Source organism: Oryza glaberrima, chromosome 7 (genome assembly GCF_000147395.1).
Source record: "Oryza glaberrima chromosome 7, OglaRS2, whole genome shotgun sequence".
NCBI classification, from domain to species: domain Eukaryota; kingdom Viridiplantae; phylum Streptophyta; class Magnoliopsida; order Poales; family Poaceae; genus Oryza; species Oryza glaberrima.
Genome location: NC_068332.1, coordinates 569,181 through 595,927, shown reverse-complemented (window position 1 = coordinate 595,927; position 26,747 = coordinate 569,181). Strand labels below are relative to the sequence as shown.

Sequence of the window (26,747 nt, the reverse complement as noted above, 5' to 3'; positions counted from 1 at the left end):
CAGTCTAATGGAATTGACTAGTATAGGTGGATGGTTGGGCCTGTTACAACGTGGTATAGCGTTGGACAGTGGATGATTAATATTGATTAATTATTACAATTGTTTTACTGCTTTCAACTTCTGTTTATAATTGCCCGCTTTATGCAAATGAACCATTATAGCTATCCCTTGATAATTCCCTGCATCATACCCCTATTCCCGTATTGAACGCGCAGAGATGTAGCCTAGAGGGGGTGAATAGGCTTTCCTGAAATTTTCTCAACAATCGCAGCGGTTAAATTAACAGGGCCCGGAACCTCCTGGTGAAGAACACCGGAACTTCCTGGCAGAGATGAGCAGCCCGGAACTTCCGGAGTTCTTGAGCCAGGAACTTCCGGGCAACAGAGAAAATCAAAATTTGGAGAAGCAAAACAGGTCCTAGCTATAGACAATCAGGCACAAGGTTGCACAAGATGTAAATCACAAGATACCAGCAGATTCAAACACAGATCATGCACAAGAGAGACAAAGACGATTTTTTCCCGAAGTTCGAATCACACGGATCCTACTCTCCGTTGAGGTGCTCAAAGAGCCGGGTCTCGATTAACCCCTTGCCTCACTTATGCAAAGATCCCAGAAGAAGTCCACAGCCTTCAACTCAACACTTCTAGGTCATTTTCTAGAATTGAGTGACCACCAAGATCCAACTCACAATTCCTTCTAGAAAAGACCACAAGTGCAAGTTGCTCTACCTAGGACAACCTCTGAAAACTCAGCACAAGAATCTTTACTCACTTACCTCATTTCCTTGCGGAGGTGAGGAAAACCTTCACAAACTTTCCCGGGACATCCACAAGATCTTTGGAAGCTCACGGGCGACACCTAACCGTCTAGGAGAAGATCTCCAAGAGTAATAAGCCCAAATGACAGCCCTCAAGGTATCCAAAATGCTCAAACAAACATAATCTTCAAGCCATCTCCAAAACACTCCTACACTCTAATCTAATCTCTCAATCTCACAAGATAGGCTCTAGATTTGAGTGGAGGAAGCAAAGGAAACTTGGGAGTGGTTAGAAAACCCTAGAACATGAAAGAACTGAAGTGGAATGGCCAAAGGGTGACCTGGGGACGAAATCCATATATATAACGGCTAGGTGACGTCATCTAGCCGTTACTCACAAGTTTAAACTGGAAACCTGCCAGGAGGTTCCGGGCAAAAGTGCCAGGAACTTCCGGACAGCACTTAGGAAAAATCTAGCTAAACTTCGGTGCCCGGAAGTTCCGGCCAGAACCTCCGGGTAGCCCTCTCTGTCTTGGGGAGAAAATAAACTTTGGTGTCCGGAGGTTCCGGCCAGAACCTCCGGGTAGGCCTCTCTGTCCCGGGGAAAAACATTTCCAAAAAAGATTCCAAAAACCTTTAGACTCATGGATATGACTCAGAGCACTTTGTATACCCTAGAACCACACTTGAAACCCCTCTTTATAGTACGGTTTTTCCTAAACTCAATTTCGAAAGTGAAAGACCTAGTCTAATCACCTTCGGTGTTTTTCGCACTTAGGAACATTCAAATTGGGGGGTCTCCTTGCATTCTTAGCCATCACAACTTGCTTTGGGACTAAACTCCTGTGAATAAACTTGATAAACACGTTAGTCCCCATTAACCACCTTGTCATTAATCATCAAAACCCACTAGGGGTTTAAGTGCATCTTCAGGTATGACTTGCTGAGTACAGTGGGTAGTACTCAGTCTTGCTCTATTTTCCCCAAACCCCAGAATTTGAGTATGCGTCAGATGGTGGTTTCTCCGAGGAGTAGGCTTCGTCCGTGCCGTCGAGGATGCCTGTGGAGTGGTGTTCCCGCTGCAGTCCAAGTCAAGGCTTAGCTCCAGTTATCCTTTAAGTTTTCCGCTGCATTTATGTAAGACTTTTATAATGTTTGTAAGACGTGGATCTGTATGTCAACTTTGTCGCTTGTGTACCCCGGCCAGTCCTGCACGGGGATTTTAATACACATTCTGCTTGGAATTCTATTCGGGAATTTCTGGGCGTGACAATTACCCCGCCTCTAAGAAGAAAAACTTTTGGGAGAATGCTCGCTGGTACTTGCTTGTTGGACGTATGTATGCGTGTGCTTATGTGTGAAGGCTGACATGACGTTATGCTGTTAGACAGTAGTAGCATGGCCATTACGTATGTTTAATATCACTGTTGTATCATCGTTAAAGATACATAAAAATAGATGCGAACATTATAATTTACTTGGTAAGCTTGTACTATATATATGTACGTATGTGCCTTATAAAGCGTTGTCATTTTTCTTACAGTGGAAAAACCTGGTTCCATTGAAGCTGAGGAGAGAGCTGGAGGCTTTGAGGGTCTCACTGCATGCCAGCATCCAAGAAGTAGGAAGAAGCAGCTGATCTGCCGGATAGAGGGCAGTAACTAGTAAAAGCCTTGGTAGCTCTTAGGCCCTTCACAGTGCAAGGACGTGGAGCGGAACCTTGTTGTGCTATGTAGGATTTTCGTCGACGTGGCGCTAAGACCCGGGACCAAACAGAGAAACTCGTGACCAAACATAGCGACGCGAAACTTCGTCAAGGGCGACGCTGAAATCGCGAGGCATGCACACTGTGGGCAGCGTGCCTTCACCGCCCCGTGCCCTCTCCCTTGCGCTGTGGCGCCGGCTCCCATGAAACAAAAATGGCGGCGGCGGCTGGATGGATGCGGTGACGGCGGCAGGATGGAATAGGGGAGGGAGAGGGGTGGGGCGGCGGACAGAGAGGGAGGGGAAAGGCTCGCCGGTGCGCGCTCGGCCGATGGCGAGGCGAGGCGGCACCGTCGACCGCGCCGCCCGTTCTTGAGCCGCCGCCTAGAACGTCGAGGACAACCGCGCCGCCCGTTCTTGAGCCGCCGCCAAGAACGCCGAGGACGAGCGTGCCGAGGAGAGAGCGGGCTCCGCGGCCGCCAAGGAGAGAACGCCGAGGACGAGCCGCCGGCCAGATCTACTCTCCCACCTCCTCCTCCTCCCGGCCGTCGCCTTGGACAGGTCGACGCCGAGCTCCGCCGCCACGCGAGTCGAGCCCGTTGATGCCGAGCTCCACCGCCTTGGCCAGGTCGCTCCGCCGCTTCTTCGAGGACGCTGCCGCAGCTCAGCCTCGAGGACAACGCCGCCGCACGGTCCGGAGGATAGCGCCACCGCCGCTCGGCCCGGAGGACGTCGTCGCCGCCGCTTGGCCCAGAGGACGACGCCACCGCTCGGCCTGGAGAAGAGGAGAGCCAGCCGACGCCGGCGGAGGGAGAAGAGGAGCCGGCGAAGGGAGGAGGGGACATCCAGCGGCGGGGGCGGAGGCGGCAGGGGAATGGGCGGTGGAGGAGGGTTGAGCCGACGCCGGATTTGGGGATTTGGTGGCGTGATGAGTGAGGAGGGAGGAGAAGCAGTTGAGGATTTGGTGAAGATATTTGTGGGTCCCACTAGTAGTGCTTGCACTGTGAAGAGAGTGCCTTCAAACCTCTTTTATCCTATGTATCATCCTATGGTAACTCATATGGGGGTGCTTGCACTGTGAATGGCCTTAGCTGTTCTTTTGCTTTTTGTATGGTATGTTTGTGCTGAGTCAGCAGCTTTGTTGCCGGTGTCGTTGGCTAAGTACTTGATATGTAAGCTGGAATCCCCAGCCTTATTTCTGTACACAGACTTCTTATCCTTTCAGTAAAGCTGGGCGATAGCCTTTTGATCTAAAATATATATGTACGTATGCTTTTTGATTCGATATATGCATTTTTTGGTGGATGCTGTCAAAAGAATTTGTTATAGTTTACTCACACTTTTGTCAAATCTCTATCTCTATTATTATAAAAATTAAAGATGGTTTTGCCGGTACTTTGGTACGTTATCCGTGTTTCAATCGGTTTTAATTTTATGTTTTGGTTTAATCTCTATATCTCTATCTCCACTTAAAAATAATAAGAAATTTCCATATAGTAGGTAAAAAAGAAAAAAAAAAGTCCGACTCAAAAGGTAAAAAAAATTCCGACTCAACAAAGAAAAAAAAAAGCTTATGTCGTCACCAGTAAAAAAAGAAAAAAAATCGTCCGACTACAGTAAAAAAGGAAAAGAAAAGTCTCGCCAGTGAAAAACAAAAAAAAAGTCAGTTTGCTTTTTTTTCACGAGAAAGAGTTTTTTCTATGCACGTGCTATCGGTTTTTTTGTCCGGTTTTTTAAATCCGATTTGTTCACCGCATGTCTCCCGAGCACTTCTGGTTTTTTTGTCACCTGTTTTTTATCCCGTGCGCTTTTGGTTTTTCTCGTCTGTTTTTTTATCCAATCTATTTGCGGCACGTCTACCGAGTTGAACCCTTGCGCTGTGCCGGTGCCATATCGATTGTGCGTTTTCACTCCAATTTGATTGAAAAAAAATCGATTCCCACTCCTTCCTCATCATTTTCTCCATGATTTTCCTGGCTTTATTTTGCGGATTTAATCTAACTGTTGCCGATGATGACGACGATCTTCCCCCCATTGTTTTTATCTCGAGTTTTACGCTTTGATTTTGGGTAAAACGAAAAGAGGTAAGTGGATCAAAAACCCTCAATCATTTTTGGGTGATCGAGAAAGATTCGGCCGGATTTGATGGGTCGAAGGAAGCAAGCCAAACGGAGGGAGATAGCGGACCGGCCTAGGGCTGAAAACGGCTTCACTCGTGGCTGGGTCGAAGCAAGCAGGCCAAATAAAGGGAGGTAGTGGACTGGCCTTGGGCTGAAAAGTAAGGAAGGCTTTCGGCTCAAAACCCAAGAAAGATTTTTGTTAACCTTTTTAATTATAATATATAGCGATCCCAATATTAGAATTTTCATTAACCTTTTCAATTATAATGTATAGCGATACAATATTTCAATTTATTGCTCAGCTCTTAATATATTATAGAAATAACGTCTTTACCTGTTGCAACACACGGGCATTTTTTCTAGTCTATATTAAATTTGTCAAACATCTGTCAAACCGAAATTTTTGACAAAAAATAATCTTTAGGTCAAACTAATTTAAAAGATTTGAGAAAATAGTGTCAAATTACCTTAACATAATAAGTCCAAACTATATCTTTAGTTATTATTAAAACAAGGATCAAACGAACAAAGTTCATAGAAAGGGTCAAATTGGTAGGTGGTGTGCAAAATAGGGTTAGATGCAAAATTGCCTCCTTTTATATATTCGTGTTGTTTAGTGATAAAAAGACATTATAAAATAAACTATGATGAGAAAAAAAAATCATAAAATCATGTTTTAAAAGTTTGAATTTCCACTTATATAAGGATAAGAATGCACAAAACAATCAATAACTATGGGGCTTTAAATTTGGCACCAAGGGGTCTCATCGGAATTCAATAAAAATAAAAAATATGTTTGACAGAGCTATAGATATTAGATGTAAGATATATTTGAAAGGATGTATGTTAAATAACAGTGAGTTGTCTGTTGTGTTGGGTACATCCGCCCCTGATGGAAGTGGGGCTCCAGCCCCAACAATACATCCGCCCCTGATGATATGCGCTTCAAAACGATTATTGAACTGTTTGTGTTTCTGTTGCAGGATATGCGCTGGATAATGCTTGCAGGAAAACCAACAATTTTTGGTCTATTCTTGCTCGCCGTTATTCAAATGGCAAGGGCAAAAACACTGATTCCAAAGGTAGGTAATAGAAACAACGTGCTGTTGTGTTGGGTACTACCCTCTCCTGAGTGTCTTCTTGCCTGCAGGGGAAACCCAGAAGCTCCTAACCGATCTGCGGGAAATCTCAAAATATCCGAGGATCCCGTTGTCAGACAAGGTATGGGCTCTTCTATTAGAAAATAAATAAATAAATTTGGCTTCAAGGCCAAAATATGGTAGACTAGACAGAGCTAGATGAAACTGAAAGTTGTAAGAATACAATTGTTAGTATCCCCTGTACTTATTAAGCACCAAGATTTTTTGTTGTGTATCTAATGTGTGGATACAGGCTGCTGTTTTCAGATATATGTCAAAACTAACATAAAACATAGTTGAATGGTAGCAATCAGCAAATAGAAAACCTTCGGCCATTCACCTACCATTGTTCTGAATATTATTCATGTTGTGCAGCCGATGTCAAACTTGGAAAAGCGCATTTTTGCTAGAGCCATGCAGACCTGGTTAGTATTAGGTCAAGTTTAAGAGTTATTTTTTCTCATGAAAGGCTGTTAAACTCTAATGTTCTTTGTATTGTTACTTAGGGCTGAGCACATGATTACTTTGAGCGAGGGCAATGTGGAAATGTTAACCAAGCTTACCAAGTCTATGAGCACAATAATTAAAAGGTATGGCTTTTTGGTATTTACCTTGTTCTTTTTTCTGTGGTATTTGTTTTCATTATACGTTTGAACCTTTTTTTTTGTTTGCATTGTAGCCTTGAGAAACCCAAGGGCATAGCTGGCGTGTTGGACAACATCGGCTACCGCCTTCCTGAGGACAAGAAGGGGAAGTTCACCATGCTCGTTATCATTCTGATACCCACAGTTGGATACTTCTTTCTTCGGCTTGTGGCTGCGTATGAGAAAGTGTTCGGTAAGATTGATGTCCTAGAGCGAGTGAGAGGTTCGCAGTCACAGGGAAGGGCTCCTCAGCAGGGCAAAAGAGAGTGACTCCGGATTTTGTAGCCCCATTTTGTAGTACTTACTCTTTGGTACTTCTGGAGGAGCACTTTTGATACCTGCGCATCTAGTTTGTTTGATACTTCTGTTACTTCTAGAGGAACACCCAAAGGAGGTTTGATGACTGAAGGAAATGTGATTTTGGAAGTTTGATGATTGGAATATCTAAATATTGTTTGTCTCGCAAATAATTATGGCATAATTTGTTTTAAAGCGCTGTTGGATGATGGGATTATGGATGAAATTTACTTTATTATTTTGTGGGTGTAAGTGCTGTTCGAGAACCCAACAAAGTGAAGATTAAGTTTTGAATTTTCGTGGCACGTTTTTCAAATTGCTGAACGGTACGTTTCATGCGAAAATTTTCTATATGAAAGTTGTTCTAAAATATCAGATTAATCTATTTTTCATGTTTATAATAATTAAAACTCAGTTAATCATAAGTTATTACCACCTTGTTTTACGTAATGCATTTAATCTTCATCTTTATCTTTATCTTCAGGAGATTCAAACAGAGCCTTGACTGACTAAATTAAAGATTGGAAAGTTGATAAGTTGATTTTAAGTTCTCTAAGAGATGTAGATGCTGGTAAACAGTTTTCTTTTGGAAAATCGTACCATTTAAGAGCTCATAAACGTGCGTGATAATACAAGTTAAATAGAACGGGGGAACGGGGGACTATTTGTTGTGTTGGCTCTCAATATGCACCAAATTCTGCAGAACGACATGATTTACCCGGGCTTCCTGTTGCTACTGTTAATGACCACATCCAGAAAACAAGACAACCATATTAAGAGTAATTCTACCATTAGGGATTCGAAAAGGTAAGCATTGGCACAGCATACTTTGCAGTTACATGAAATATATAAAAAAGGAAAAGGGTCTCAGTTAAATGTTGAAGGGAGGTCTGAGTCAACAATTTAAGCATGGATGGAAGGTACTACATTACTTCTAAACCCTTGAACTCTTCTTTCACTCTTCAAATCCAAGCTTCTTGTCTTGGCAGAATTCAAGCCTCTTTCTCCTCTTCACGCTTTGGCAGTTGGGACTCTGTAAGAAGGGCAACGAATGCGGCCCCAAACAAGTACCCGGAAATAGTGACGCCAGCAACCATCCACGCATGTTTCGTATTGTGTGTGCCAATCTTCTTCATGCGCTCAAGGATCAGGCTGCAGTATATTCGAAGGGATTAGGGTGAGTGCAGAGTGTACATTAGTGAGGAAAAATACATGACGCATCCCAAGTACCTCTCAGAGCTTTCTCTCACCATATCTCTTTTTGACAAAATCTTCTCTATACTCCTTACTTTTCCAAGGTTTCTTTCATTCTGCAAATTGACATGGTTAATACAAAACTTCTATACCTCAAGCTGTATAATGATTTGTTTTATGATAATGGATACCCCAGTTAAGCAACAGATGTAATATACTAATATTATCCATAGTGCTTCAGAAAAATACCAGTCTTAGGGAACTGCTAAAAAACAGTCACATGATTTTTGGTATAAAACTTTCAAACATAACTGTAGTATAGTTGAACTACATTACAACTATAGTATAATTGTAGTTTAATCACAATATAACAACATTGTAACCTCTATATATCATATGTATGAAATTGCATGAATTTTTTTAATACTCACATACAAGTTATATACAGTAAATAAAAGTTATAATGAAGTTAGTATATTTATGGTGTGATTATCTTACAATTATAATGAAGCTATAGTTACATTTGAAAGCTTTCCACTCAAGTTCCTTTTTATAGTCCCTAGTCTTAAGGGGAAGAAATGGATTTCATAGAAGTGAAAGATTGCCCCTTTTCTATTGGAAATTTTTTGTCAAATGGCCGAATGCCCATTGCAATCATGTCAGTTGTTTCCGATAGATCTTGCACAATCACAGCACACCTGTTCAGTCTCTAGATTTTTCTAATCCATTGCAAATCATTTCAACACTCAAGACCATACTTGGTCATGCATAGTATGGTCTTGCATAAAATTAATGAGGGTTGTAATAAAACCAGATCCCAAGCAGTCAAGATTAAATTTGTAAGGCAGGTATAAAACTCAGTCCATATATGCTAGCAAAAGTTTGCAACCAAATCAATGAGAGAAGAACTTCACAGCCAAGACAAAGTCAGACCCCCTGATAAGCACCCTTCCTGACAAAATCTACCATGTATACTTACGGTGCATTTGGTTGCCTGGGTGCTGGGTGGCCTGGCCGGTCCCATTAAACCTGGTTCAAATGGTCCAGCGCGCATGTTGAAACTGTTTATCTAGTTGAGTTTGTTTGCCCAATCCCCCGACTGAAGTACTTTGGTTTCATGCATCTGCACATTTTTCAAGGTATCTAGAGGGGACAATGCTCATGGGAAGCTTTTCTTGACTCAAGCAAACCAAGCCGGTAAGTAATGAAACTAAAACTCATTCCCTCCAGGCCATGCTCCAGCTAACTTTTTGCATGCACAGAGACAGGCTCATTGGCCTATGCAGGAAACCAAACTGCTGGCTACTGCATGATCTGAGCCAAGATGATATTGATGCAAGGAACCAAATACATCCTTAGCTTCTGAAACAGTCGAGTTTGCATATTGACACGGCTAATTCAAACTTCCATATCCACTAAAAGATATAATACGATTTGGTTTATGATGAGTATCAACTCAGCAGAGATTTCTTGTCGCCTGATAAATTCAGAAAGCTATCATACATTAAAAAGGCAGGTTTGGATTTTGGACTTCCACCCTTATGTTGGGAACTTTGGATAAATACTGAAAATTACCAAGTCAATTCTTTCGACTGAGCTCAATGAACTAAAAGAGAACTAGATGTGATATGTTAAAATGACATATCTCCCAAGAATTACTTAGAATAGTGACATTTTGACATTAACATGAAGAGCACCCCATTATCTTGCACATGCAAGCCACGACTCGTTGACTCAAGTTAAGTTTTCAAATTTCAATTATCAATAGGCCCTTGCATGGTGTCAACTCATCTTTCAAATCCCCTTTATTTTCTAATATATTGCTAACCATATCTATAGTTCTATACAGAGCCATCCCAGACTTTACTTGGTAAATGCATAAAATTAGTACGATAATTATAAACCCAAAATCCAAAGAATTCAAGGAAAAGGTCCAAAAAAAACAGAAGTAAATTTCAATCCAGGCCTAATCACAGGGTATAACTAAGAAAATAGAAAGAACAATAATAACCTGCAAGTATGTTGGGGAACCTATGGTATTTCACAATTCCCTCGAACAAAGCTAGCAGAGTTTTAGCTCAATAGATTTCTCAATCTTTCTAAAAACAACATTATAATCATTGCATTAATCTTGGCGAAACAGATTATCCCCTCTTAAAGGGCCATCCAGGGCAAATAAGCGGAGTCGAATGGTTCGCTAAAAGTAAAAAAATCCGACTCTTCGTAGTCGAAGAGAACAAGAACGTGAATTGAGGAAGTTAAAGAACAATCAATCGATTCCAGTGAGTTTAATTGGTTAACATTTGGTTGGTTACTCATCACACAGGATGATCAAAAGCAGAAAATTAAGCAGCAGCTGCCCTAGGTAGAATAAGATTTGATTACAAGCTAAGGTGATTAGAAAGGAGGCTATTTGCTCAACTGAAAGCCAGCCAGATCAGGAGTAGCCGGGAACCTTGACTTGACTATTCAGAGACTTAATTTGGAACAGAATTTTTTTTTAATCCCCTTCCTCTTGAGGTAAACCGGATCGAATGTAAAGAACGAAGTATGCATACAAAGTAGCGGGTTTGCGGTAGAGAGGAGTACGCACCATCAACACCTGGATGTACCTATCGAGAGGGCCCTCAGCCTCGGAGATGTCGAGACCTCGGCCGCTGTTGATGTGCAGCCGTGTCGGCAGCGCTTTCGATAACACGCCGTACCGGACTGCCCTCCCAGCCGCCGCCACCGCCGCCGCCGCCGCCATCCCGCCGGTTCGCTCCTCAGTTCTCAGGCGTTAGGGTTTGCTTTTTTTTTTTTTTTTTGAGGAGCACCGAGACCGAGAGAGGAGTCTGCTATATTGATTTTTTTTAGCACGGCTTTATACACGTCAGAATCTATCACGATCTAACTATATGTAATATTATTATTTCGTAATTTTTAGATCTCCGAGATCGAAATGTTTCAGAGTTTATATACAACTCTGTCTTCCGTTACATTTGTTTTTCATTTATTTTTCCCCAATAATTTAAGGAGAAAAGATGTTTTAACCCTTGCCATGTATGAATTGATTACGAGCTGGTTTGGTTTTCCAGCAATTCTTGCCCTACTAATATTTTATTTTTAGAAAGTGTTTAAACCTTGGTAAGTTTTGTCACTACTAAATTTATATAATATATATAATTTGTAATAGCAAGGGTATAAATTGGAAGCAAACCAAAACTAGCCTAGTGGTTACAAGAATCTCAGTAGTACGTTAGATCTTGGATCTTGGGTTCGACTCTACATGGAAGCAATTTTTTTAGGATTTAGCGCTTTGTGCTTTCAGTGGTAGGCGACGTGATGTTCATAGGGGTATATCCTAAATATTTGACGCCGTTAACTTTTTAGCAAATGTTTGACCGTTCGTTTTATTCATTTTTTTGTGAAATATATAAAATTATATGTATACATAAAAATATATTTAACAATAAATCAAATGATAGGAAAATAATTAATTATTACTTAATTTTTTTAAATAAGACGAATGGTTAAACATATTTTAAAAAAATCAACGGCGTCAACTATTTAGGGACATAGGGAGTGTGGCATAGCCAATAATTAAGGGAGTATGTGGCATAGCCAATAATTGGCTTAGGCTAAGAGCCTTTTAGGCTGTGTTTAGTTCACGTTAAAATTGAAAGTTTGGTTAAAATTAGAACGATGTGACAGAAAAGTTGGAAGTTTGTGTGTGTAGGAGAGTTTTTATGTGATGAAAAAGTTGAAAATTTGAAGAAAAAAATTGTAACTAACTCGGCCTTAATGATTCGTAATAGTCTACTACTAGTCTACTATAGCTCTAAAAATTGATACATCATCTGCCATCAATCAGATTAGTCAACAACTACTAATTCTATCAAAAATTGCCACATCGTCTTGTTTCGATTTTTGAATTCGTCTTGGTGATTTCCTCGTCAAACCCAACGAAACCAGGCACCCAAGTCCCAGCCCAATTTTCTTTAATAGCAAGGAGAAAATGCTGGAGCTAGCACGATTCAAGCGTAAATCACACACGCCTCATTGTTTATGCCAGCCAGCAATGTACTCACTCATTTTTTCTTGACCACTTTCTGTCTTCACTTTAAAAAATGCAGTGTGTTGTCGAGAATAAAGACAGTGGAAACACTCAAGTGAGAAGAAAAAGAAAGCATTTCTTTTCCATTGAATTAGAAAGGAGCACAACCTGTTTGTTGGAGTATTGCCAGAGCCCGAGAGCAATTACAACATCTAAATTGGGCAACAGCAAGCAAAAGAAAAGGAGTGCTCCAAATTAATGGCATCTAAGTAAAAGCTAGATATCTTCCTTTCCTTTTTTCTGCTTCTATGTACTAACAATGGCCCCTAAGACGACCTAAACCTCCCCTGTCACCTATAAAATTTCCTACAATGTACACAAGAAGCACCAACAACAGTCAGTCAGCAGCCAGTCAGACTTGGACCCTCTGCCTTGTTACTCGCCCACCCTGAGCGCTTAAGTCCAGCACTCTTGCTCCACCACCAGTCCAATCTTCGTCATCGGTGTCCTCATCACCACCACCACCACCACCACCACGGCCTCTTGTAACAGCCGCCGGTCTTCTTACTCTCGACGAGCTTCTTGGAGTCGGACGTTTTTTCTGGGCCGAAACGGTGTACATCCCGTAGTCCACGGTGTCTTCTCGCAGCACTGTCTTGAAATCCTGTCCATCACGTCCAAATTCACATCAAATGTTACACACACAGCAGCGCCTGCCAAACCCCAGACAATAAAACATGCTACTACAACTTTGTTCCCCACAAATCCAGAATTTTTCAGCATCGCTACCTGGTATACACATGCTGCATCCTGCGGGCAGCTCGGCAAACTGGTGTTGGTATTACTAATGTTCAATGGGATATTCTGCTTGGAGATTGTTTCGCCAGATTTTGGTGGATCCTTCAAAGAAAATGCCTGTAATGTTGAAAGTTCAAATAGAACTTGTGTCAGTAAAATCATCTTAGGATTAACAATGTCCAAATATGGGACTGGCAGGGCAAACCTGACACCGGGCATCGGTTAAACTATAGACAGTTTTCAGATGTCTCTTCAGCTTGAGAAGGAGCTGCAGGGCTATCGCGCCATGGCAATCCTCCTGACAACAAAAACAAACTGAAATGAAAAAAAAAAGGCTCACCGATCTATGCATTGATGAACTCTCACTAGCCACTACGCCGATAGTTCTGTCTAACTCACCTGAAGTTTGGCCATGTTAACAACTGGCGTGCTGCATGTATTGCCAAGCATCATTTGAGAAACATCAACCAAATTTTGGTCAGAGCATCCCCCAGGCTCATGCATAACATCACCAGTGTCTCTTGGCATACCCACCATTTCTTGCTGCTGATACATGGAAGTCCAATTTTTCAAATTTGCCTCAACTGCTCCAGCTCTTAATTGAATAACCCGATTTATATCATATATCAAGTAAAGTGGCTCATCAGGGCTTGTGAATGGGAGAGACGCAAGAACTTCAGCACAGTACCTGCAATTGTTATGCAACTTTGTAGTCAAATACATTATCCAGTAATAGAGAGTTGGCAAGCATAATTTAATCTGGCTACTTACATGAGAAAGCTAATTGTGGGGTAACTGCGGTTATCACCCTCAAATTTACGGACTATTGAGTGTACAAATTTGTTCCTGGAATTCCGGTTTGCACGGATGAGGCGGTATATTCGAGATATCCCAGGTTTAACAAACGCAATTGGATTAGATTTCATGTTTGTGGCCACCATATCATGATTGCTGATTGTGGACTCGAAAAATCGAAATGACATCTGCAGGCCATCACCTAACCGGCTTTCAAAAAATGAAGGGTACCTGCAAACAACTCCTAACAATCAGAAGATTATGTCCAAAAGGAACATAAGAATGAGAAGGTAGGTCACCATACTTTTCATTCATATTCATTAGCAGATGATGAGCCAACTTTGAGTTCCCCTCCAGTGGGTCAGTTTCTAGTGCTATAAGGTGTGGAACACAAGTAATGGGGTGAACCAAACCCTGGCGGAGAACAATTTCAACAATCTAAAAAAAAAAAAACAATTATTGTTTATATTGTAAAATATAAAGGACAATTGTAAAAGTATGCACATTGGTCTAATTCACCTTTAGTGCAGTTTGACGGACTTGATCATTTATATCCAAGCATCTTTCAAGAATAGAATTCCAATATAATTGGATAATACCACCGCATATGTTAGTATCTCCAGCACCTGCAGCAACAGGCACTTCACTTCCACTGTTTGTTGCATTGGGTGTAGGCTTGCCAGTACTCTCTGCATTGAGCTGGCTTTCCGCATCACGTAGATACTCAAAAAGGTTCTGCAATCCTTGAATCTGGACAGGAGGGTCCATTTTAAACAGTCTATACAGAGCATGTGCCATTACATATTACTAAAAGAGAGTGTATACCTTTAATCTATAATCAACAACAGAAGACAATGATGACTCTATTAGGGTTGAGATATCTTTACGTAGCATAAAATCAGGCTTTGCAATAAGTATGTATCCCAAAGCCTGCATGCACAGAAAAATATATCATTTAGTACTGAATAGTTTCTAAATATGAAAAATAAATGAAACTAAAGCAACATTCAGTTATCTAGACAGGTGGACATGCCATCCATCCATCTAGTTTTTCTAGTGCCAGTAAGTGCAGTAATTGATTCCAAGTGTGCACACCTGCAAACCTCGAACCTTCAAGCTGAAATCATCCTTGAGAAGATATTCCTTCTTCAGCAAGCTGATAATCTTTGGGAAATCAAGTTGATTTTCGGATGCTGCCATGAGTTGAGAACCATACCTAAGGAGCAGTCCAAGACAAAACAATGATCGGCCCAAAAGCTGAGTTTCAGAAAAAAGAAGAGATTGTCAGAATAACAAACCTACAAAGCATTGGAAGCAAAAGAAACAACAGTTTCCACGTCTCATACAGGATAAATGCAAAACTGTCCTTGAATTCCTAAAACTATTCCTTGAATAAAACTTCATACAGGACTGTTTACTATGTTGTGAGTTGTGACATTGGTTTTAATTTTGAGACGTGCAGCTAGAGAATGGAGCAATAAATAGTATGCAAAGAATAGGAAAAAAAAACTCCATTAAGCTTTACACATACTCCCTCCATTTCCTACTATAAGTCGCTTTGACTATTTATTAGTCAAACTTCTTTAAGTTTGACCAACTTTATAAACTTGGTCCAACTTAAAGAAGTTTGACTAGGAAAAAAGTCAAAGCATAATATGAAACAGAGGTACTCCCTTTGTCCCATAATATAAGGGATTTGGGGTGGATGTGACACATCCTAACGCAATGAATCTGGACAGACGGTCTGTCCAAATTCATTGTACCCTGTGTCACATCCACCCAAAATCCCTTATATTATGGGACAGAGGGAGTAGTAGCAATTTAGATAAACTTGAAATTAGCTCAATCAAACAAGTAACAGTCTAATACCTGACTATCAGAATTAGAAGAGTTAGAACCCGACAGATGCTTGTAAAAAATGTTTACAAGGTATTCCAATAACCTTGGCCCTCTATCTGCTGCTTTGCTAAGGGCGCAAAGGCACCTGTTAATCAAAGTGAACAAGAAGAAATAAATCAACAAGAACGTTTAAAGCAAAGGATTAAAATAAATAAAAGGTAGGATAATCCACATAAGACTGTAAGTTCAATAAACCGATGCTTGAACAAAATAAGGGTGTGCAATTGTGACATGCAAATAGTGATGATTCATAAACAAAATGTTTTAAATTATAATTGCATTTCAATTTTATGAACATTAAACTATTAACAGATTATATTAACATATGCAGCATCACCCTATTTATAGCTGTAGGGATATTTATCTTACACACCAGATATGCATCATATTTACCAAAAACTCCATATGTGATCCCATGGCTATGCAAATCATATAGGCCAAGTACGGTTTTCTAGCATCCAGTATTCCAGTCAATAAAGAAAGTCACCAGATGAACCCATACAAGAGATATTGTATGAAAATTTCTTTTAAAATAAAGAGCAAACAATCCTAACATGGAGTGTGTGAAAATGTAGTACATAAGGACAAATGATCATCAAATAAAACTGACGGTAGAAGGATGGAATATGATTACTTGATACAGGCATGCACAACTGTCAAAAAGGAGTGTCGAACAATCATCTGCTTCAGATCCTGCTCTAGCTCTATTACCACAGATTGTGGTGGCTTCCATATGAGTGGAAGAACAGCATCAATTACAAAAATTATACTTTCAAGCAACTGAGCTGTTGATTTATTGTCAACCTGTCAATATACAAGATCAGGAGCAGTGCAAAATCTAGCTGTAGGGAAAATGATAAACAAAGGAATTTGTAGTTTGTTCACATGAAATAAATGTACTTACATTAACACCCAGAACATAAATATCTCCACAGTACAATTGGCTAACAAGCTAAATAAAATACTAAAAAAGATTCTTATGTACAGCAGGAAAAGACATTAACAACTCATGCTGTACAAAATTCACTGGTTGCATTAACAATTGCATCAGCTTTCTAATAAGCATAATCAAAACTCAAGTTCTGCTTCTATTAGAACAGTTCAATACCTATCAAACATGACACTGGAAGTCTTTACCATAGAGTTAGGTTCTGTCAGCAGCAACATAGAGCTCACATTGTGAAGCCACAAGATACTAGACTCCAGGCAGTCACAACTAGTAGGAATTGGCGAATTGCCCATAAAAAGCACAGGCAAAACGGGGAGCTAAAGTGCTAAACTTTAATCATCACCAAACAGGCGTACAGGTTACTACACATAACAGAATACCTACATGATCTAAGTTAGAAATCTATACAGTGCTAATGTATTGCAAAAGGTTGGCTTGTAGGTCGTAGACTCAAGGATATGACCATTTATAAATGCATACTAATGCTAGCTAATCATTCAATCTTTGCTTATGAAATGATTTTTTTAATATGAGGAAGTTCATGAGATTGACATGGGTTACTCAGACACGAGCACATGGCAACATAAAGTTCAATAGAAGGAAATTCATGCTGACCTGCTTCTTAAGGTATGGTTGAAGTGTTTCAACAAACTGAAAAGGTTGAGTTGCAGGAGTGCAGAGGGTGGGATCAACAATGCAAAATGCTTGCAAGGCAAGAACATAAGGAAGTGCATGGACTTCAGTCTCACTAGCAGCTCCCTCTTCCACCTTGATAATAACAAATGTGTGAGAACCAATCTCGATAATGCGAAATCTTGTTAATCAAACTCCATCAGAAATTACCTGCAGTATTCTTTCCAACAAGCGCTTACATATCAACTCACAACGCTTTCTTAGAGATGCCATAAATGATGAGTTAATGCCTGTGGCCTTAGCTGACTGTGGAAGGAAATCAAGAGCCAAGTTGCGCTTTACAATGGTAATGAGGGGTAGGTGATTGGGCATCTTTCTCAACATGTCAACAATTTGTTCGGTCTTTACTGCAATCTCCATAGGAACTGAACTACCATCAGCAACCAAGTGCTTATGACTCCCAGTTGGTTCTTCAAACCATAGCTCATAAAATGTTTTGCATACAAGATCCTACAGAGAAGGAAATGAAGATCTACCTGAATTAATTATCATGGATGTTAAAAAAAAGACAAAATATTGCTGTTCCAAAGATGTACATGGCATATTTTGTTAATTGCTATATATCATAAGCCTCAACCTGTTAGCTTCACTTTTAAGACATCAAGCAGGAAAAAAAATATTAGATGAATGAAAGGACCACCAGTGGACCTTCAAGCACAATGTTCAAACTTCACATGCATAAAGGGCGAAAATAAAAGGAACCTAGATTAGGAGGTTCAACATTTTGCAAAAGCAAAGAAAGAGAGAAAATAGTCTTAATTCTTAATGTATCCACAACTTACCCTATCTAACTCAAAGAGGCGGTATGGTTTTGATTTTTTAACATGAAAGACAATTTGCCAAGTAACAGTAACTAATAGCTACCGTTATCGACATTTGTGTACAAAAGGTAATGATGAAATCCATATACACATCACAATAGATCCACAACCTATAAATACAACATTGCGGAATGAAACTAATGAGAGATGCCAAACATTTCTGGTACAATATGAAATATGCTATAACAACATTAATTTGATTTCAAGAGCACCAGTAAACGTTTTTTTTATATTAACTTACCTGTACACTAGACTCCTCGTCATTAACACGAGAAATTATCTCCACAAAGGCACGAGTAGTGTCCGTGTTTGGATTTGAAGCACACAGATCACGGATGATTTTGATCGCACGTTTGCGAACACTTACTCCTGTGTCCTTTATCCGCTCAGCCACTTTCTCAATATACTGTTACGGCATAGGGCAAAGTGCCAACATTAATACCTTTTCGATCCAAGAATATGGCACAGATTAACTTCAGAAGTCTACTCACCTTCAGGCCGACATCAGGATGTGAAGCAATGTGTCTACCCACAAGCTCAAGCGCAGCTTCACGGACAGAAATAGCTGAGTCACAAAACCTTCCTTCAACAGCAGACTGGACACGTTTGTCACCCAACACCTCAGGATCAGCTTCGACTATACTGCTGACCTACATACAAATTGTGAACATGGTAATGAAGGCTAGTGTTTAAATGAAAATGGTGAATGGCGGCATAGTTTCATAAGCCATATACTCACTGCACGCAAGGCCTTTGCTCTTATTACAGGAGAATTTTCTCTCAAGCTAGCCTGAAAAAGATAGGGTATAAAGCATCAACTCCAGAACATGAAACTCAAAAGAGATCAGAAATATAAGAAATCAGCCACATAATCACATACCAAAAGGAGGGAAAGGATTTTATCGAACCCTCTAGAAAATGAGTTCTTCTGGCCAAGTGCCAAACAAATTTTCTTAGCCCAATCTCTGGATAATACCAAACCATTGCCAGAATCCCGCAGAATGTCTTTAGTTTTCAGTCTGGCAAGATAGTAGATGATCTTCTCTTGAGAATGTGGATCATCTTTGTACCACATGCAGAGATAGAACCTGCACACAAAATGATAGTCAATCTCCATTCGCTTGGAAGACAAGAGCAAGACTCAACAAAACATACCATCGTGTAAACAAATTTCCATCATCTTGTGGACCACCTTCCTGGATATAAGTCAAAAGTATTTGTTGAACAATATCCACAGCTGTCACCTCATCAGGTACAGTGGATTTCTTCCGATGAGAGGCAGCATTTCTTTTGCCGTTCTCTTTATTTTGCAACTCATAATATGACTGTAACACACTGAGCTGCCGTTTGCAAAAGCATAATGGACAGGCATAATCACACTGTAGGTTTTCCTGACTAACAGCACCCACACAATCTGAATGGAAACATCTTCCACAGACATCACATTGCATATTTATACCTCTTCCACCAAGACAAATACAGCATTTATTCTTTAAGATTTTCGAGCCATCACTTTCAGTATCAATGAGTTCTTGCAATATCCAAAGCTTCTCCTTGCTACAGATAACCGAATCACGTTTCAACCTTGATGCAATACCACCAAGAAGATCAATAGCAAAACAGCGAGCAGAGGTGTCCTTTGATTTCAATCCAGCATTTTGAAGCAGCAACACACAGAGAACCTGCACATAAATCGAAGGGTACTTGATGTTGAGGGCATTACATAACTATTAAGTACTGGCGGATTTTGATTAAAAAAAGATGCATTAAGTTCCAAACATTACAGCTAATAGCAGCTCATGTTACATATAGGATTTAAAATTTAGAAACAACACTGCTAAGCACAATTTACCTCAAGTACTGGGGCAGCAGCTGGATACTCAGGCAAGTTTAGTATAGTTAGCAAGTCCTGCACAAGATTATCTATAATCCCTTTGGCTTCCGACATATCCTGAGATTTAGCAGCAGTGAAACGTTGAAGCACATTGGTCCAAAAAAGGCAGCAAGCCTCCGTTGCTGCTTCATAGCATTTGATTGGATAACTAGCGTCTATCGATGCATCAACAATAGTGCTCCAGTTCACCGTTCCCTTTAAACCATCAGGAACATTTGCACTGAACTGAACCAGGTGAACTAACAATGCTGTTATCATCTGGATTTGCTTATGTTCTTCATCTGCTAGATGGTAAGTTCTAATAGCATTTTTTGAAAACTGTAGCTTACGAAGAAGAACAAGTGTTTCATCAACCAAGTATGTCCTGTGTTGTGTGTATGATGAAAAAACCTGTGTAAGAATTTGAAAGATAAGGAACCAAAATTGTTTGAAAACTGAAAGAGCAGAACATATAGCAAATAGGAAAAGAAAATACCGTGCAAATGACACCAATTGCTTTCAATTGTAAAAGTTGCATATTGTCCACCAGGAATGTGGTAAAGCATGTTTTTGCTAATTGCAAAATACAACTATCTGATAAGCGCACTGTTGTCAGGAGTTCCGTAAGAAAGCCCAATATCAAGCACAGTTTCTGTACAGCTGAATGTATAGAGGCAGAAACTCTGACATGTAAAAGGAAAATTGAACTCCATTAGTGATTCAGGAATACCCACAAAAAATAGAAAAACTAAAACAGCAAAATTTGATACTTGTTTGTAGAAGATTTTCTCATGCTTAAATTAGCAGTACGCCTCCTTTTGTTAGCTGGTCCATTTCCCATGTCTTCTTCATCCTCATCCCCTGAACCCAACCAGAAAAAGAAAACTATAAATGCAAATCTATCCTCATCCCCTGAACCCAACCAGAAAAAGAAAACTATAAATGCAAATCTGTGTGATGTATAAAAGGTTCAACCATTAAACAGTCAGCCCGGTAACAGAAATAAATTACTGCCTACAGGCCAGTAGGAAATAATAAATTTTTAGTCCCACAATACAAAGTTGTCTCTCAGTAATAAATATTAAGTATGAAAAGCACAATGAACACATCCATCCATACACTAAGCTTAGAAATACAAATGAGTAAGGTGCTGACAGATCACAAAAGAGTAAAAGACCAACAATGCAAAAACATTGAAAAAAGAAGTTCAGGACTACCATCATTTGTGACTTTTTCAGCTGGTTTGTAAAGAGCTCGAAAGGTTGGGTTACTTGCAGCCATACAATCAATGATCTGATGTCGTGAGAAATCAAGAATTCTCTCAATAAGCTGTCATAAACAAAAGGGTCAGATACCTCAGCCATGTCATTTCACCAAAATAATGGGAAGGGAATTCAGAATGTACGTACTTCTTCTCGATACAGCTGCTTTGGCATGTCATGGTGGGTCATTATAGCTAATGCTGCATGAATGGACTCCAAAGCAGAGAAAACCAAGGGTTCAGCATCTGCAGCATCAGCCTGAGGACACCCGAGCATGTGTTAGACTATAAGTGCAGCATCTTGTATAGAACCAATTTCTAAGTCGGAACAGAAAAATGAGAACCATATGCAATTTTGAAGTAAATAAAACTTTGCAACTACAACGCTCACATTTTCCTTCACATCTATTGATAAACCTTGAGAACACCGGATCTGACGGTCTATCACATGTAATAGCCTTGTAAGTGTATCCATCGGAATCTCATGCAAAATCTTTTTTGACCGAACAAATGTGATTTCATTTACAAGAACTTTAGCATCATTCAGTGGAATTGATAGCCACTCATCACCATCTGCATCATCAGGAATTTCTACTCTTCCACAGAAATCTTCTACCATCTCACAGAAGTTGGCGATAACTTCTACAAAAAATAATTCAAACAGGAATCCACTGAGTGTTTGAGAACAAAAATGAAGGCAGATGGAGAAAGATATAGAGATAACAAGAGTAAACCTTGACTATTAGGAATGCTAGGGTCAGAACTTGAAGCAGAATTATGGATTTCTTTCTTCCTAACTTTTGGCTTCTTTGAAGCAACTGGATCTTGTGTTAGATCATTCTACAACAGAAAATAGCATAGCACAAAGACAAAGTAATTAGGCTGAACTATGCACATTTATAGTAAGAAACAAATGGTATCTAGCATACTGCATACATTAAGATGCTCGCTATGTGGGATAGGGTCATCCCGAGGAAATCCATGGTCCTTTCGCATGCTATTAAAGTTTGGCGCAACATGCGCAAAATGCTTCTCATGCTCCTGATTTTGATTTTCTTGGCCTTCAAGGGGATCTGAAAAACTTGACCAATGTAACTAAAAGTTAGATATGATGCACAATAAAGCTTGATAGAGTAACACAGTCCAAAACATTCACAACTCCAAAAAATGCAGATTATTGAACTATAATTGAATGGTAAGCCACATAGTGAATTGTGTTTGTCGAGCAAAAACAAACACTATATTGATAGTGTTATTTCAGTGTAGAATTAGCACTGCTATCAATTCATTTTCCATGTTGACTATATTGGAAGGACAATATTTCACTATATTGCAAGGACAAAAGCAGCCAAAATGAGAAAAAGGAAATATGACAAATTCTTATCTTAGCATTTTCCATGTTGACAGTAAGTTATTAATAGCATTACATATACATGGAGGTGCAGAAAAAGAAAAGAACATTACAGCACTAAAAAAACTCGACTGGTGGGGGAAAGACCACCCCCACGACTTTTCATTAAGAAGAAGCCTCAACCAAACCGGCCAAGAAAGGCCACGAACCCTGATCCCCCACATGCGATCTCGCTCCCTATGGATCAGTCATTAACCCGTGCTTCAAGGCCCCTACCTCCTACACGAGGGTCCGCCCTCCGTAGATCGATTCTTAACGCGTAAAAACAGTCCTTAACCCGTGCTTCAAGACCCCTACCTCCTACATGAGGGTCCGCCCTCCATAGGTCGATTCTTAACACGTGTTTTTACAAAGGGCCAACGAGTGACCTTTTTTAAGCAAGGCCTGAAACTCGCTCCCATGGGGAGTCGAACCCAGGACCTAGAGATGCTACTTGAGCACTATAACCGCTAGGCTGCAAGCCCTTTCGCACGTTACAGCGCTAGTACAGCAGCAAACTTATCAACTTCTATAGAGCCATGTAACACTCATGTTATTAACAAAAAACAAGGCCAAGGACTTCTTTGGAATGCAGGAATTTCAGGAGGTGTAAACAGCAAAAACAGAATCCAAACAAACGCTTTTACCCATTTTTACAAAAGGACTTTTTTCGCCCACTACTTCCAGAGATCAAACTCAGAGCAGGAGTAACAAAAGTACATGCTCTCACCGCTGTGATTCTTGGGTTCATCTTATTAGAATATTGAGTATCATTGAAATTCTTAATTCTTAAGAAAACAGGGACTCCGGTATTATTTAGGTTATATTTAATTGTTACCCAAATAATTGAGAATCATTCTTTAGTGCTGCTCAAATAAAAGTCAACAATTCTATCCTTCCATATACAGTCCCTGCAGCTACCAAGTGGATCTTGTCTTATTTCCCACAACTACCTGACTCATTACAGCCAATTCTCAGTTTCAGATTAAAATTAAAAATTTCATACGGTCCCCAATGCAGTATACTTTACATATGTGGGCGAACTAAGAGAAGGAACAGAGTGGTTTTTAAATAGAATTTACTAAGTTCAGGGTACCTACCAATTTAAGCCTCTCTACTTTCATTGTGTTCTCGTTTGATCCTGTTACTCCAATACATCTTTAATTGGTTCCTCTATTTGCATCTTGCCATCTACTTGGGATACTATTGATAAGATATTGGCATAGCATTGCCAAATTACTGATCGCTGGGTGAATGAATCGGAATAGGACCAGCTAGAGGGATCAAAAGGGATACCCATAGTTCCGTACAAAAAACTATCCTATTAGGTTGCGCCAAGAGTACCACCATACAAGCATCCAAAGATAAAGACCGTGACTCGACCGGCAAAAGCGGGGAGATAAGGTAGTTATTTATGTGCCTAGAATGTAAAATATAGAACCTAACAAAGATTACATCATCTTTGTAGCCCAAATCCATTGGTATGAAATATTTCCATTGGTAGAAAGAAATAGCAGAGCATACATGTAGAATGAAAGATTAAGTACCACCCAACAACAACTGAAAACAGCTCACTAAAAAGGTGGCAATACAATTGGGTGAAATTTTCTGATGACAATATTCTCTGTAGTGTAAGAATAGTAACAGAGGCACCGTTAATGGAACGTGGATCTGTGCAATGGTGGACTGCAGGATGACAATACTGCGAGGTTTGCACATGAAAGAGACAATAATGAAGGGGCCTGAAGATAGTAGAGAATCATCCATTTCTAGCATAACTATTTAGGAAAATAAGCTTGAACCTTGTGCAAACTAAACCTACCAAGGCCTAAACAGAATCAGCATGAAATCACAAATGGAAAGCCCTCATAAACATACAAATACCATAAGTAAAGATACGAAGTTTAGCAGTTCTCTAATGGACAAACCACAATAAGCCATCGGGCTTAGGCAAAATTAGGGGGCCCAAAGGTGTTACGCCCTATACAATCATGAACCAAACCATACATGTATGTTCAGCTGCATGTCGTTATATATGTATTCAAAGCCGTGTCTCATCTGACTGTTAATGCCTTCGGCCCTTCACAGAACAGAGCTATTTGGGGCACTACAATGCAGACATATCTGGACCCAAAGACATAGGCAGCAGCAATCCTGTTGTATGCATCACTCACTGGCAGGCACATAGCTTCGACAGGTAGACACAAGTTTAGCACAACATCACAAGGAAACTTAGCCCACATGGGAGGTTACATTGTAAAGTGTAGACCGACTGACAGAAGTATTTAACAATGATATGTTTGTTGTAAACTAAATTCAGAGATGTACAACATAGATAACCAAGAAGAGAACACTGAAGTGCTTTCCACATGAAAAATAGAAGAGACCTAGGATGCTTTGGAGGCGCTACATCCGTTCATCGCTTGTAATCGAATGATCCACAAGGAAAGGTAGCTATGGTAAGGTATTAAAAATGTGGGGCAGGTATTAAGTTAAAAAAAAGGTGGAGGGTTAGATACGTGATTGTATATTTATATCAAATTAGAAGGCGGCAGTCGATTAAAAAAAACATGGGAATAAACTCGGTACTGTTGCTTGAAAATAGATAAAGGAGAACCAAGCACGATTAAGTAGGCCAAAACTGTATTTAGTAATCTTGCATGGGGCTCTGTAAATAATAAAAACATATTCATGTAACTAAGCATGACCAAGAAGGGAACCAAGCAATTATGTACTAGAAGACTAGAACCAAGTAATCAACTTTCACAACACGTATTGGTGAAATATTCTGAAAAGGAGGATCGCCAGGTCCATGTCTCTTGTCTTTACAGATCATACGAAGGGGTAGAAGGGTAGAGAATATTACTTTTGAATTTAGTTACAGGAATCTGTGCACAGGTATTGATGAAAAATAGCGAACCAAGAGCTGATCACCATGGAGCAACTAAATGGGTGACCGTCAAGGAGAGAAGTTTGTTGGCAAAGAACAATTACAAAACTGCCCATGTCTATGTGTTTTCTATTTCTAAGTTACCTTTTTAAATCAAGGGTAGATATTCAACACAGAAGAAGGTACCTCCAGTACCTCTGAAGCATTGTAAAAGCCCTCAGAATAACAATGGACGAAATTCAGTTTTCGTGGCATGGAACTGCGATCGTTGAAACTTGAAAGCAAATTTAACCTTGAGCAGAGCAGCAACTCATCCAACATGCAGCACACCATTAACAAACGAGATGCAATGCAACTGTACTAAAAGGTTCACAGCAACACACGGTGCTAAATGATAGCACGAGACAGCAACACAAGGAATGTTTAGTCCAAGGCAGTCACTGTGAATACTACTGTTCATACAGGCATTTTGAAGCTGGCAAAGCTAGAACAGAAGCTTAGCACACAGTAATAAGTACATGTAGAAGAAAAATCTAAGTCCAGAGAAGTAAGTAACTATCCAGTCCATTTTGAATTCGATGGTACAAGGCAGAATGGAGCAATTGGAGGCTGAGGTCCTAGGGGAAGGCTCAATTTGCAGAGCGTTTACCTTGGGAAGGCGGGAGAGGGCGGGGTTTGATGGTGAAGGCGTCGGGGTTATGCTTGAGCACCTCCCTCCAGAGCCAGGAGCACTGGCTGGGGTCCGTCTCGACGTTGTCCGCCTCCGTGAAGCCCCTGCAGCATGGCACGAGCGAAATGAGCAGCGTGGAGGGGCGGGGCGTGTGGAGAAGTGAAGGGGAAGAGGCGAAGGGTACTCACAGGTGGGAGACGTCGGTGTCGGCGAGGATGCGGGCGATGTTGGCGGCCTGCATGATCATGTCGGGGCGGTCGGGGTCGGCGAGGGGGTCGTCGTCGTCGAGGAGGCCGGCGCCGAGGTTGAGCGGGAGCGTGGGGAGCGGCAGCGCGGAGGCGATCTCGGAGTGGACGGTGTTGGGCAGGCGGCAGGCGCGCTCGAAGCCGGCCCTCCGGCGTCCGCCTCGGCCGGGGTCCATGGTGGGGCTCCGGCGAGCGGAGCGGAGCGGAGGGGAGGTGAAACCCTAGATTCGAGGAGGGGAGGGGTGGGGGATCGAATTCGAATTGGAATTCGAATTGCGGCGGAAGGGGGGATTTGAGATTAGGGTTGCGTGGCCTAGATAGGCAAGCATTTACCACTCGCCTCGCCTCTTCTAGCCTAGGCTTAGCTGCTACAGTGATTCGAGTTCGCGCCCGCCTCCCGCCGGCGAATCGTGCAGCGGAAGGAGGAGGACAACGACGAGGAGACTTTTTTTTTCTTTTCTTTATTTTTTGCGTGTGTACCCTTTGTTTCGTTTTTAGGAGAGAGAATGAAGATGTTGGGCTACTTAACGAGGAAGAGGATATCTTTGTTTTTGAAAGGAACAAGTCTA

General features: G+C 40.7%; 3 protein-coding genes across 5 annotated transcripts; 1 reads left to right on the top strand and 2 right to left on the bottom strand.

The window, feature by feature from the left end:
- Nucleotides 1–2,129: 2,129 nt before the first annotated feature.
- Nucleotides 2,130–6,831, top strand: LOC127779227 (uncharacterized). Its single transcript, XM_052305966.1, has 7 exons — nucleotides 2,130–2,142; nucleotides 2,304–2,417; nucleotides 5,568–5,666; nucleotides 5,735–5,805; nucleotides 6,099–6,148; nucleotides 6,230–6,313; nucleotides 6,403–6,831. Exons 1-7 carry the CDS (start codon nucleotides 2,130–2,132, stop codon nucleotides 6,635–6,637), a joined length of 666 nt encoding a protein of 221 aa, XP_052161926.1. The 3' UTR covers nucleotides 6,638–6,831.
- Nucleotides 6,832–7,437: 606 nt separating this feature from the next.
- LOC127780874 (uncharacterized) lies at nucleotides 7,438–10,685 on the bottom strand. The gene is made up of 3 exons (XM_052307850.1): nucleotides 10,452–10,685; nucleotides 7,895–7,974; nucleotides 7,438–7,816 (listed from the first exon to the last, which is right to left on the bottom strand). The coding sequence occupies exons 1-3, from the start codon at nucleotides 10,605–10,607 to the stop codon at nucleotides 7,657–7,659; spliced, it is 396 nt and encodes a 131-aa protein (XP_052163810.1). The 5' UTR covers nucleotides 10,608–10,685; the 3' UTR covers nucleotides 7,438–7,656.
- A 1,325-nt stretch (nucleotides 10,686–12,010) lies between these two features.
- On the bottom strand, nucleotides 12,011–26,673 carry LOC127779052 (sister chromatid cohesion protein SCC2). 3 transcript variants are annotated; one of them, XM_052305731.1, is made up of 28 exons: nucleotides 26,122–26,669; nucleotides 25,913–26,037; nucleotides 21,920–22,056; nucleotides 21,718–21,823; nucleotides 21,375–21,625; nucleotides 21,132–21,242; nucleotides 20,940–21,051; nucleotides 20,493–20,583; nucleotides 20,219–20,405; nucleotides 19,702–20,133; nucleotides 19,005–19,531; nucleotides 18,730–18,937; nucleotides 18,589–18,639; nucleotides 18,341–18,499; nucleotides 18,091–18,255; nucleotides 17,179–17,478; nucleotides 16,951–17,103; nucleotides 16,021–16,190; nucleotides 15,357–15,471; nucleotides 14,583–14,744; nucleotides 14,313–14,417; nucleotides 14,007–14,237; nucleotides 13,792–13,925; nucleotides 13,464–13,718; nucleotides 13,092–13,380; nucleotides 12,898–12,990; nucleotides 12,684–12,809; nucleotides 12,011–12,558 (listed from the first exon to the last, which is right to left on the bottom strand). In XM_052305731.1, exons 1-28 carry the CDS (start codon nucleotides 26,352–26,354, stop codon nucleotides 12,307–12,309), a joined length of 5,280 nt encoding a protein of 1,759 aa, XP_052161691.1. In that variant the 5' UTR covers nucleotides 26,355–26,669; the 3' UTR covers nucleotides 12,011–12,306. The 3 variants fall into 3 exon arrangements, 2 of the variants coding, with proteins under 2 accessions (XP_052161691.1, XP_052161692.1); XM_052305732.1 differs by lacking the exon at nucleotides 26,122–26,669 and having other exon boundaries at nucleotides 21,920–22,064; XR_008018602.1 differs by lacking the exon at nucleotides 12,011–12,558 and having other exon boundaries at nucleotides 12,898–13,007; nucleotides 26,122–26,673.
- Between the last annotated feature and the right edge of the window lie 74 nt (nucleotides 26,674–26,747).